We start from the raw sequence: 13,765 nt of genomic DNA, 5'->3' as shown, positions 1-13,765 counted from the left end.
TTTTTTCAATTTGCTTTTTTAAAAACCTAGAAAATTACATATAAAACCCCCTACATTAAAATAATGTTAAGTTTGGAAAGTCAAGCACTCAAAAGTTAGGAAGTGCCAGAGTTAAGTTTGCATCTGCAACCTTAATTCAGCCCTCTAGTGCATATGCGTTATGTTACAGTCTTTAATGACATGATCACATACTACTTTCTCCATAGGACATTTCTGCCTTAGTGAGCACATTCTTTTACTGTAGTTTTGTCTGTGTAATATAAAGTGTAGGCTTGTGTTTGGGGGTTTAATTTAATATTAAAATAAATAATGTGGTGTTATAGAAATGTATGAACAAAGTAAGCCTGCTTAGCATGATCACTGATTTTTAAACACTATGAGTACTATACAATAGCAAGAGAAAATAGTGCAGTTGTGATTTAGTCATTTAGTGTTCCTTTTGTGTGTCAAGTGTTAGATATTCTATACCTGAGTTCTAATCAGCTATCTAAGATTATTATTATTTATAATTTGTTATGCTTATCTGAAGTCTTCCAAAATGAAGGCTAGTATTCACCAGCAAAAAAGCAAAATTATTTTATTCATACAATATAATTATATACCTCCAGCCTCCCACCCCCCTCCAGATTACAGGGAAGAATTCCCCAGTGGTTTATTGCTTCAAACTTTTTTTTTTAAGAAAGTGCTAACTTGCTGTACATGTAAGATGTCTAAATTTGTTCATGATGTGTTTTCACTCGTGGGTCAACCTGACCATGGTTGTCAATCTAGAGAATAGTATTGTAGTCTTTAAAAAAAAAAAAGCTGACCTATCTTTTAAATACGTTCCTATTGGACATGAACATCAAATAGAGTTATACCTAGGTTACACGGTTGCTGCAGCATCCTTGCCTGCTCCCTATGGCCTGCTACTATGAAGTTTTTTGGCATGACATACTCAAATGAGGAATGTCTTGAGATCATTCAGAGAAATACAGATTAAGTTGCACTTCCACTAATATAAAGTGATTACTTCATGTAAACTACTTTCCATGTTCCATCAAATCTGAGATTTCCATTCATAACTTTTATAGAAATGACCGATTTGGCTTGAAGCCCTTAAGACTTTTCAGTGTAGTGGAGGGTGGTTGGCGTTAAAAAAATTACTTTTGGTTCTTTTTTTTTGTTTTTTTGTTTTTGTTTTTTTTTTACTTGAAAGTATATTGGCTCAGCACCTCCCCAGGCTCCCTAGTGTTAGGGGGAATCCTCAACTGCCACTGTAAGGTAGGCGTTGGGTTTTTTTCAGTGCTTTTGTGCTGTTAACATTGGAGGCTGAGGAATGAGCCCACTGTTAGTAATCCAGATCTTCAGCCAATTTAGCACCAGGATCTGGGAGTAATTTTGGTTCTAAAACAAAAGCTCACATTTCTGTCTTTAAATTGTTTCATTAGACAAATAATATGTCTGACCTTTTGTAGCAATGATAATTAACACTTAGCGCTTTCACAGGTTTTAGGGAGCTGTACAAATATTCATCTGTTATAAATAGTTCAGTAAAGTGTCAAAGTTGTGACATAGTGGATAGAGCACTGGATTCAGACCCTGGAGACATGACTTCTATTCCCAGCTGTCACTGGCCTGCTGAATGACCTTGGGCAAGTCACTTTACCGCTTTGTACCTCAGTATCCCCATCTCTAAAATGGGGATAATGATACTTCCCTTGTAAAGTGCTTTGAGACATAGTGCCACCTTCCTCATTTCCCCAGGGGTGCTTGAACCCTGCTCTGCCCCAGACCTCACCCCCAGTCAACCCCTTCCCCCAAGGCCCCACCCCTGCCTCGCCTCTTCCCACCCTGTTCCACCCCCTCCCCTGACTGTGCCCTGCCCTTGCTCTGCCCCCTACCTCCAAGGCCTCCTGCACACCGCTGAACAGCTAATCTGTGGCAGGCTGGAGGTGCTGGGAGAGAGGGGGAGAAGCTGGTGGTCTTGCCGGTGAGCAGGAGGTGCTGGGGTGGAGGGGGAAGAGCTGACTGGTGGGGCCGCCAGGGGGTGCTGAGCACCCACTTTTTTTTCCGTGAAAGCTCCACAGAGCACCCACAGAGTTGATGCCTATGCTTTGAGATGCACTGTTGTAAAGTGCTACATGAGAGCTAGGTATTACTATTATTAATCACAGTTCTTCCTTAATCACCATATTCCATGGACTTCTACTTCTTACAAGTTATGAGCATAAGGTATGCAGGGCTATCTACTTATAAAGCCTTGTGCTGTTATACCAAACCTGGATTTCAAAGAATCTACCTTCTTCCAAGGTTATCATGATTCATATTATGCTGTTCACTGCCTAATGTTTCTGTTGTACAATATGCAGGCCTTTAGCAGTGACACCAAATTACACTGTAGTTAACATTTTGTTAATATTTTCATTGGAGATGCTGGGTCGCTATTTTGAATAAAAATCCAAACCTGTCTCTGCAGTGACAAATTACCCTCATCCATCCCTGGTATTCTTTGATTCACTTTGCAGTGGCTGAGATCTTACTAGTACCTTCTCCTAACCCACATTATTGGAAGCCTTTGTTGGTGTGAAGTCAACACAACTGCACTGGGTGTAAACTGGCAAAGAATTTGGGCTGATTTCTCTGTCTACAAATGTTTAACACCAGTGATACTGATTGTCCCTTTGATGTCCCCAATGAGACTATTTCCTGGCCTCTGTGTGCCTTGATCCCTGATCGTGAGGGTCAAAGCTCAGACATGAGATATGTAAGCATTAATGAAGTGAGGAAATATCAGCTGAAGAGACTGTAAATGCCCCAAGTCACTGCTAGATAACCACGCACTGCAGAAGCTATCAGAAAAAGAACCCAATATAGCTGAGCTAATGTGTCACGGGGGTGGGGGGAGGGGTCTTATGGGAGAAAAGGGGAGAAAAACAAATTGGAAAACTGGACAAAAAAATGTTTTTGGTTTCAAAAACCAAATAGTATATTGTATATGGAAGGCTGGCAAAATCACACTGATTTTAAGGGCTTGACAGTGCACCATTGCAGTCAGTGGGAGTTTTGACACTGATTTGAAGGGGAGCAGGAACAGAGCCCCTAAGATAAATAGTAATATTTGTATCAGAACAGCTTCTTGAGCATGGTGGATGTGTGGAGTTTTGCTTCCATTTAGGTTTACTTCAGTGGAATTGTGAGTTTTATGCACATTCTCATATACCCATCTATACAACTAGGGCCAAATTCTGCTCCAGTGTTTTTCAATCTGTTCCATTTTGGGACCGCCACTCTCTCTAGTCAGGATCTAACTGAAACTTTTATAAATGTGAGAAGGAGAGGTTGGTTGCGACTTCCATTTTCAGAACCCAGGCACTGTGACATATGCACAGCTGCTCCCCTTGAAGTAAATAGAATTTGCCTGTGCCTATCTGACAGCAGAATTTGGACACAGTTACAATGTTAAGATAATGTTTAATACTTATTGTTTTGATTTTGGGGGTAATTTTAACGCTAAGGGACATAAAACATATAACTTGTACAAATAATTTTAAAATCCTGATGTAAACCAAACAAGGAAGGAAACTCAGAATTAAGGTTAGGAGTACTTGTGGCACCTTAGAGACTAACGAATTTATTTGAGCATAAGCTTTTGTGAATTAAGGTTCTCACTCTGTTATTAACTCACCTGCCTGTATTGCAGTGGAACATAAGTGATTCAGGTTTTCTCACTGTTTTGACACACTAATTCAATATCTAGGTGTAGGAGGTGCCTTAAAGATACTGTAGAGAGCAATTGTGCACTGGTTGGCAGGTAAGACGTCAAGACATCCTAATAGTGCTTTTCAATCTCTAACACATTTATTTGAGAATAAGCTTTCGTGGGCTGTAGCCCACGAAAGCTTATGCTGAAATAAATTTGTTAGTCTCTAAGGTGCCACAAGTACTCCCGTTCTTTTTGCGGATACAGACTAACACGGCTGTAACTCTGAAACCTTTCAATCTCTGGCACCTGGGATTCTGATGACAAATGTGCACAATTGGAACAGTGTGATTTTAACTCTGAATTGTGACTTGATTCAATAAAAGCATATAATATAGTTTTGAAAATAAGTTTTTGAATGTAAAGTTTTATTGGCTTCAGCACAGAGAGTGGTAATAGCAACATTCCCATTTTAAACCTCTCCCAAAATCATAAACTCATTATTGTAATCTAAAACCTAAAGTCAACAGAAAACTAGGACAAACTGGGCTTGCAGGTCACAGATCCAAAGCTCTGGAGTAAAACTAATCAGTTCTTGGATAGGATTTTTTTTTTTTTACTGCAGTACAATCTATGGTCCAGTCAGTCAAATCAAGCCTTTCTGAGAAAAGAAGATTAGAGGCAGTTGTTTAAAATACTTGGAGGGGTGGGGGGAGATTTAAGCTTTATTACTGACCAGGATGTACAAAATAGTTTGTAATGAAAAAAAAATATTGGGGTTGTACTCGCTGAGTGAATAGAAAACGTTAACTGAAGACAGGGCCATATGGAGCAGCTTACAGTTAACAGCAAGGACTGATGATGAGGCAAATGTCCTCTAAGTATGTGAAATTAGGAACTGTAAGTTTGTTATGAGATATATGCAGAAAGTAGGAAAAATTGGCTACATTAAAAGGCTATAAATAGGGCTGTAAGCATAAAAGGCTTATTCAGAGAAACTTAACATTTATTCATATGAGTTATTCCTTATGCAATAGCCTTACCACTGTGCATTCCAGATAATAATTGGCAAGAACTAGAGATGCAAATCTTCTCTCTGCCACAACTCGGTATAATTATTTTGTTTAAACAAAGCATATAGGGTGAAATCCTGACACGCCTCCCCGTCCCGGCAAAACTCCCATTGATTTCACTGGGACTGGGTGTTTACCCTGGGTCTTTTCTAAAGTCTGTAAGCTGATGCACATTGGTAGACCCATAAACCTGTTTAAAGCCCACCTCACTTGAATGGGGCTCCATGCTAGTGCATGGGTCTGTCTGCATGGAGTTTGTTGCAGGATTGGGACCTACATATGTTTGAAATCATCACATGGTTTAGAACAAAATCACATTAGAAATGTGGCCAGAAATGAAGAGGAAAGGGTTAAATTTTTTTCAGGGTCCTGATAGAATTCCTTGGTGGTATTTCCATATTGTTTACCCATATTGTTTCTTTGAATGTTGGAAAAGATACCTACGTGAGGCTAAATGAAAGTAATAGTAAGAAGTCTCCAGATAGAACTCTGTTCCTATGTACAATATCTGTCTGATTAACAGTATCTTCATCTCATATCTTCTACATACTTTATTTCCCTTAATTTCTACACTGCTGGAAAAGTTCTAGTTTTGGTGTAATTTAGGCAAATTCATTTGTAGCCTCTAGTAATTTAATTGCCATGTTCTAGTCTCAGCATCTTCGCTTTCTTGTTCTCCACTGACTTTTTTGACAACTGCTCCAGTTACAAGAGCAATTTATCATCAATCTTATGCTATTAATTGGGTCCTAAGTGGTTGGCTGCCTGTTGCATAATCTGACCAGCTCAGAAATGCCTAAATGCCACAGTGCTATAGACCATTTGAGAACTATCCTGTGTCTTTACTCTATGGCTAATTTCTTTTATGCTGGAGCAGACATTTAAAGCCTAAGTGTATTCTTACTACAACAAAGACACAAATTTCCCCTCTTTACATTTTCTTCAAATGTCAAGCTGATGTTTACACATTTTCAGCCATAATGAAATTCTAGCAACTGTACGCAGTCATTCAGCATATTTATTGAGATATCAGTCCTCACACAAATATAGAGTTAGTGTGCTGAGTGATCATCGTTGCTCAACCCTAGCAATGAATTCCAGAAATACAGTATTTCCAAGTAACTGATGTAAAACTAAGGCAAAAATAAATGTAGGGCTTGATTTTTGCCAGGTACTATTCAGTCTGAGTAAGGGTGCCCGATGACTGGAATTATGAAAGATTTCCCTTGTTTTCATACATTAAATACTTAGGGTCAGACCTTTAGCTGGTTGAATCAGCATAGCTCCATTGACTTCAACACAGAGATGCTGATTTACATCAGCGAAGGCTCTGGTACAGGGTTTTTAAATATTCCCCTGCAGCATCTGCAACCCAATATTGCAAGATTCTTCTAAGACATAAGAACCAGAAAATGAAAGTCTAGAAATCAGAGTAAAACTGGCTGGTCTGTTTTCATTGTCCAACATAAATAAAGAACAAAAAGTGAATGGCCAATGAGCTTTAACATATTTCTGCTTTAATTATTTGGACCCAATCATGCAAACCTTTACTCGTTACAAGTGCTTTCACTGAGGTCAGCACATGCATTAACCTCAGGGGACCTCATTGCTTTTATTTGTGTGAGTAAAGGTTTGCAGGACTGTGTTCCTCAGACGTTAGATTTCCTTAATGGTCTCTCATTTATCTTTTAAATGTATTTTTAACAAACAGTATCCCTTCAAAGCTTGTAGACCAAATGTTTCACTGACTTACATGTTGTGGAACTCTACCAATTTCAGTGGGGGGGACCTGGGTTTCATTGCCATATAATTCAGCATTGTGTTTTCAAGCAATAATCTTTAAGAAATTATTTGTTACAAAGAGTTTACTGTTAAGTGTGTTAATAGATTACAGGGAATTATGGTAAGGTTAAATACTGAACTGTTGAGCATCTGGATTCTGAGGACCAAAAAGAAACTGATGTCTGATTTCTGTATAGATGTACAATACAATCCTACGAATTTATACTACTTTATCAAGTTTCATAATTTTGTTACTAAAGTCCATCTCAAAGCAGAGAGGTAGATATGATTTAATATTTATGTTGCAGCAGTGCCCAAAAATATGATAGGGACTTTCAAAATACACAGGAAGACACAGTCCTATTGAATAATCAATGTTATATTCATCTCATTGATGTTACAAGCAAAGCCTCTAATCAAGCAAATTACAAAAAAGGCATATTTGTGATAGTAGTCTTTTGCCAAGTTTCCTTTACTCCTTCCATGGTGCCAGTACAGTAATATCACATTAGAAAGACCTTATCTGTGGCACTAAGTAAGAAAATAAATATAAAAAAGGAAGATGTTTTCAAATCAACATTGAAAATTTTAACTTTTTATTTAAAACGTATTTCGTAAATTCGGTTGATTTGTGTGTATATGCGAGATTAAATCTCTCTGTCTGTCTGTCTGTCTGTCTCTGTTAAATAGAATGGAACAAAATCTGTTCTTCTTATGCATTGAATCAATAGGTGTTTTGCCCAGTTAGGGAACAAGTTATTTGTGGGATTTGACCCTATGTTTCAGAAATTACGATACCACTACAATAGTCCATACAAAAGTTACATGAAAATTGCAATTTGTCTGTTTCAGCACCTAAAATGTTTCATATGAAACCTAAAATATTATTCATTTACTTCTGAAGAGGTATTAATTTTAGAGATTAATTCCATGTTTCAGACAAGTATACATTTTAAAAGTATTTTTTGAAAATTTGACATACTTCCTTTTTAACAAACTTCATTGCTATATTAGTGACTTTTGAAGTTTCTCAGCCATTGTTTAATTTTAATCAGGAAAATGAGTTAAATTAATATATTTTTGTAATTTGTCATGTGAGAGTTCAACATAGCATTAAAGGATATTCTTATAACTTGGATTTATGAATGGTATCAATTAAGTATTGCTATGAAATGGTAAAGCTGTGAGTCCACTCGTAATGAACAAATAATTCTGTTTCACTCTTGGATTCCACTGTTTTGGGAGCTGTTCCGACACAGTTTAGTGCATGCTTGTTTTTTAATTTTGTTATTTCTTCCTTTTCTCATTTGAGCTTTACATTGGGCATGCTCATTTATTTTATACAAGTAGCATAGGATAGACTGAATGGGGTACAAAGGTTAGGTTGACAGTGAAAAAGTAGAAATCCTTTGCTTTTAAACCAGAAGTATTGGATTCATTAAATTTAACTGTACCTTTATATAATGCAGTTCAGTGTATGCGTGTAGATATAGATGTTATTGCCTGGGACTTTGACGTATGAACTTGCACAAAAGAAAAAGCTTTTAAAAATGTACCTGACAGGAATAGCCCAGAAATGCACTAGAATCTGAATGCTGTATTGTTTGAAACTGAGTGGAGTACTGTATTTCAAAATCTCTTGTTTATGGAGAGAGAATAAATCAAAATTTAATTATTAAATTATTTATATGTAATTATTTAGTTTTATTGGTTGTATTGAAATCCATTATTTGTCTTTTCTTGTTAAAAGTGTTAGGCAACATTTGAAAAGCAATAATTACCTAGATAGTGAGAAATATCTAGAATTTCTAAATGTCACATGTTCCTTCATGAGCTGCTTTCTCTAGTAATTAAATGTAAGCAGTAAAGTACACTAATTTGTTATATAAGCCAACAAAATCAAATAATCCAAAAGCACTCCAGCAGTGAAAAATGCAATTAAGCCACCAATGTATTCATTCAGATACAAAATACTGCACCATGGTATACCACTGTCTTCCTTTCCTTCATTAACTAGAACATGAATCAGAAAGTATGATGGCTTAATAGCATGTTTTTCACTGTTAGAAAGTATTTTATCTCAAAATGGAATTGAGGAGTCATCCACATCATTTCCATTTGTCACCTGTAAAAGTGATACATTCTACAGAGAAACTTGTTATGGTACATGGATGTGAAGGATTAATATTTATTATGCCATTTCTGTATAGGCAGACTAACTATACTAATCAAAATTTACACTTGTATAAAATTGAATATCTGCATTTAAAAACAATATAAGAATAGTTTTTCTCCTATTGTGTGTATTTGTATGTGTACTTGTTGCTGGGATTTAAAGTTTACTAAGTGTATACAGTACTTGTTGTTTATTTATATGGTGGTAGCATTCAAAGGGCCCAGTCAGGATTAGGATCCCATTGTTCTGGCTGTTGTACAAATGCATAGGAAACATGGCTTGATCTTGCAAGGAGCTGAACACTGTGGCCCTATCCAGCAAAGCACTTGAGCATATGCTTAACTTTAAGCTTGTGAGTAGTCCTATTTACTTCAATTGCTATTCATTTTAAAGTAAGTAAATTAAGCATATGCAGGATCAGGGCCAAAGTTAATATACTTCTGAAGCATAATGATGCTGTTTAGCATATTAATTTAACACATTAAAATATCTTTCTCTCTTTATTCAGGCCCATTTCCCATTGAAAACTGCAGAACCATGTCTTGAATTTACCAGCATATGTAAGTGTGATGATTGTTATTTCTTCTAAATTCTGCACACATATTTTCTGCACACACTGCAGTTTGTTATGCCAGTATTACACAGCTTCATTGCATTACAATGGTTAGTGTTTATACAGCAAAAATAGTCCATTTCACTTTCAGTTTATGCACAAAATAACTGAGTACGTATGGAATACAAAGAGTTACACTCTTTGGACATTACACTCAACTCCCGTTTGCCTTGCAGGAACTGCTCAGTATTTTGCCAGATTGGACCCCATATGTGGCCAGATTGGACCCCATGTGTGTGTATTTTGCCATTTTTGTTTTATTCAAGTTTATCAAAGTTAAACTCCTTTTCTCTATATGAGTATGAATAGTCCCCTTGACTTTAAGGTAACTACTCATGTGAGTAGTATGAAGCAGGTTAAGTGTTTGCAGGATCAAGCCCTCAGACAGCTGACTAATGGCAGGAATATTCCTTTGTGAATGTGTCTGTCCCTTGTTCCACACACCTTCCCCCCTCTTCATGCTAGACATAAATCAAATAGAAGAGAGAGAGTGCAAGGAAATGGAGGTGGGGGATTCCACCTTTATTTTTTCCCCACAGTTTCTGCCAGTCCCTAACTCTTTTGATACTTTGTATTCACTGTCTGACTTGAGTGACACAAGAAACCCACTGTAGGAAGAGGAGCTTCCTGTGAACTAAGCCTTGTTTCCATGGTGCAGAGTTTTCTATTTAAAAATAAATTCCTGTTTTCTGGGGCTACATGTATGTACAGTGCTTGTGGTGTATTCACGCCAAGCAAAGGTTACATGGGGGCAGAGGAAGATAAGGATTTCTCCCCCACTCCTTCCCCACCCCACTCTTTCTCACATACACACACCCCATAACATTTACATTCTGCATGTTTTAGCTTTCAGCTCTTTGATTCTGAGCAAGAAAATCTCTTTACTTTTTGGCATGCATTTTAAGGTCACTGAATCATTTTTTGTTGTCTCCTTGGCATTGTAATGAATGACTAGACTTAAAAACTGTTGTGTTTGATTGGTTTTTTGTTCATATTAAATCCTCTGTCATTGTGTATTTTACCATTTTAAACACCCTGATGCCTGTTCGTTCTACCCGGTTGTTTGGTAGGTTTTGTCTTCTTGTTCCCATGGCTAGAGATCTCACTTGCTGTCAGTGGGGGGAGGGGGGCAACTTCCAGCCCACAGGGCCTCACTTTAGCCACTTTGGTTTAAGTCATTTAGGACTTCAATTAATTCTACAGCATTAGAGTTCCTGTCTTCCAAGTGGTTTATAAATGAAAAAGCCAGTTCAAAGGTTAACAGACAACACTGTGTAGGGATGCTAGTCTGCCTATTAAAGCCTCTGACCAGGAGCTGAATTTGAAAGCAAACTTGACTGGCTTTGAGACTTTCTAAGTGGAACTTTTTAGCGGTGAAACTCATCGCAACCCCCCACCCTCAGTACTCTGGGCACAGCCACCCTCCCTCTTTCTGGGACACCTCACTGGCATTTGAGAGCTCCTGGTATGATGGCAGCTGTGGCAGGAAGGAGGGAGAGGCTGGCAAGTGCTGATCCAAGGCAAAAGACAGGTAGAAGGAGAGAGACTGAGTGAGAAGCACCCTGGGGCACTCCAAACAAATGCACCAGCAAGGCAGGGCACAAGCCACAGTGTGTGCACTGCAGCCAGCCTTCAGCTCCGAGCAGTATGTGCCCTGTCACCTAAGAATGATGCTTGTTAAGTAGTTCAAGTTACAGCATGATAATCCGAAGCCCTTTCAATTAGTGTGTATAAGAAATAAATAAATATGATTTATGGGGTTTATAAAATAAATTGATCTGCTTCTTGTATACATAATATTTGAAGGGGGTTAGGGCCATATTGTCATTTGAATGTACTGTACACAGTCCGTGTGTTCGATCCAAATGTGTGTGTGTTAATATTGATACAATCAATAAACCGCATACACATTTCTCACCACCCCTCACCCTAAGAGTTACCAGAGGGAGGGAAACACTGAGCCCTTCTTTACCCTCTTCTTCCCCCCCCCCCCCCCATCGGCACTTACCGATCCTTAGCACTTGCTGGAAAGTCTGAGGGATGCCTATTAAAATGTAGAGAAGGAGAAATAAGAGTCCCCTGCTGGTATCCATAGCAGAGAGCTGGGGCTCACAGCGAAGGGTGCTCTCCATCTTCTTCACTCCTTTTTAATTCATGCTGAGCCTCTGCCAGTTCCTTGCGCTCACAAGCTGCTCCGAGTTAGGCTATATTTCCACCTCATTCTCTCTGTGTTTCTTGTTTGTTGTGCAAAGTGTTAGAAGTGTATGTTTCCTATGAGGTATTTAGACATGAATAGCTGTTGCTGCTCTTTTGGGTCCTGTTACACTTCTCTCTCTCTGTCTCTTTCTCTTAGCCCATCATTCCCCCTCCATCAGTTAGTTGCACGTTGCAAAAGGGTCTTCCCAGAGATTATGAATCGATGCTTCTGTTCTGTGTTGAGCTCCAGGCAGTGGAAAGTTGCCGCTCGAAATGGCTAGTGTGTCTTGCTCATTCGTCCTATAGTCAAGTACAAAGGTAGAAAAGAAAAGAAAGGAAGGGCAGGGAGAGAGGGGGAGAAGGGAGTTGTTGCAGAGGTTCCAGCACTAGTCTGATCTCCAGCAGATTAACTGGGATCTCAGCCACCTCTATCCCTCGCTCTCACACACACAGAAGTACTTTATGCTGCTGCTCTAGAGCTGATTGAATCTTTGCTTGCATCCTGATGATACAAGCAAATCTAATCTCCGTATTGGCTGGCACTGATGCTGTTCCTGGATATGATTAAAGCAGCACTGTCAACTTGAAACTGGTCAATTTGACCAAAGTGAAATAAAATCTCTTTTCTGGTGTCCACCTGCCCCTGAATTCTGCCTTGCAAAATACTCTGGTTTTTTGGACCATCTTGTCCTGCTCTGTTTTAAATGTTTTTCCTTCCCCCCCCCCTTACTGTGTGAAAGACCCACAAACCCAGCACATCAGTGGGTGTGACACAGCAGGGGTCTTTTGGAGTATGAGACTTCAGTTCTCCTTGCTGTGCACACATTTCTGGGAGCAACTGAAGCTAAGTGCCAACCCCTGCTATCTCCTATCAAGCTTGACAGAGGAGCTTTTGGGAGTGGGATGGGGGGTTCTCTCTCCACCTCCCAGTCCCCACTTCTGGCTGCTTTTCCTTCAACTTGACTGCCAGTCTGCTGCTAATTCTGCAAAGAAGCTAGAGAGAGTGGGGGCCACCTCCTGCCCCCTTCTTGGCACCTGATCTCATGCCCAGTTTGGCAGAGGATACAGAGGCAAGCCCCCTTCCTGTTCTCCTAGATCACCTGGCTCCACCAAGAGTGATAGGCAATGGGGTAACTGTGTAGGGAGTACCTTCTGCTTCCTTGCCTGGCTAGTCTGTGCCAGGCTCCCAGAGAGGCAGAAATAGGCTGTCACCCAGCGTGCCTTCTCCTGCTTCTGGTGGGGTGAGATAGGTCATGGGTTCTGTGGTTCTTCTTCAGAGCTCTGCTCTGAACCCTCTCCTTCTACCTTTTATTGGGAGTACTAGTTGGTGTCTGCAACAAACCACCAAATCACATTTAGGAGCAGGATGACCAGCTCCTTAAGCACCTATCTATAATGTTGAGGAAGAAAAAACTGTGTTAGCATGAGGGGGACTTCAAATTGAGTGGCATATGCTGGAGATCTCATGTAGCCAGTACTAAAATGTTCCTGGGATTTCTAAAAATGATAGATGACAATTTTCTAACTCAAAAAGTTCTGCACCCAACATGGGGTATTTCTATATTAAACTGCATCTAGACAGATAAAGAGAAATTGTTCACAAAACTAAAAATTATTGGTTGCTTCGGTTTAATTAATCAAGTGCAGGCGGAATAAAGTCCCAACCAGCAATTTATATGCTTATTTTAAAGGGCCCAGTTTAACAAAACTGAAAAAAAAATTGAGTAAAAGAATCTGAAAGAGATATTAAGCACAAAAATATGAATGATAATATAAGCAGTTCAAGAACTTTTTGCTAGATACCCAAAAAGCCCTTATCAAGAAAAAAACAACAGCATGGCTTAGAGGGGAAGTGAAAGAATCTCTCTCTCCATATATAAATGTATGTGTGTGTATATATGTGTATATATAAATAAAATAACTCCTCATTGTCCCTAAATCTGCTCCTTGTGTCCCTTTGCTTCCCTTATCAATGTTCTATCATTCCTAGCTTTTAATTGATATTGACTGATATCAAAAGGGTACGTTGATACCAATTAATATTAATTAGAGGCTAGGAATGGTAGAAAATTGATAAGGGAAGCAAGAGCAGACAAGAAGCAGAGTTAAGGACAATAAGAAGGAGTTTTTAAAGTATTTAAGAACAAAAAGAATTGTAACTATGGTATTGGTCAATTACTAGATGGAAATGGTAAAATGTGTCAATGCAGAAAAGGCACATGTGTTCAATAAATATTTCTGTT

The 13,765-nt window shown here is 38.8% G+C and overlaps 1 protein-coding gene across 4 annotated transcripts in view; it reads right to left on the bottom strand.

Moving 5' to 3' along the window:
- Window positions 1–12,023, bottom strand: part of GRIK1 (glutamate ionotropic receptor kainate type subunit 1) — a 230,244-nt gene extending 218,221 nt beyond the window's left edge. For 2 of the 4 annotated variants that reach the window (XM_084617632.1, XM_084617634.1), the window contains exon 1: window positions 11,335–12,020. In XM_084617632.1, coding sequence (XP_084473758.1) covers window positions 11,335–11,458 — 124 coding nt within the window. In that variant the 5' untranslated portion in view covers window positions 11,459–12,020. Of the gene's footprint in view, window positions 1–11,334 lie in introns of all 4 variants that reach the window. The other 2 variants (XR_014709971.1, XM_084617633.1) reach the window with 2 other exon arrangements.
- Between the last annotated feature and the right edge of the window lie 1,742 nt (window positions 12,024–13,765).

The sequence above is a fragment of the Lepidochelys olivacea genome (assembly GCF_965140295.1).
Source record: "Lepidochelys olivacea isolate rLepOli2 genome assembly, chromosome: 1".
Classification (NCBI taxonomy): domain Eukaryota; kingdom Metazoa; phylum Chordata; order Testudines; family Cheloniidae; genus Lepidochelys; species Lepidochelys olivacea.
This window is presented reverse-complemented; position numbering and strand designations above follow the sequence as displayed.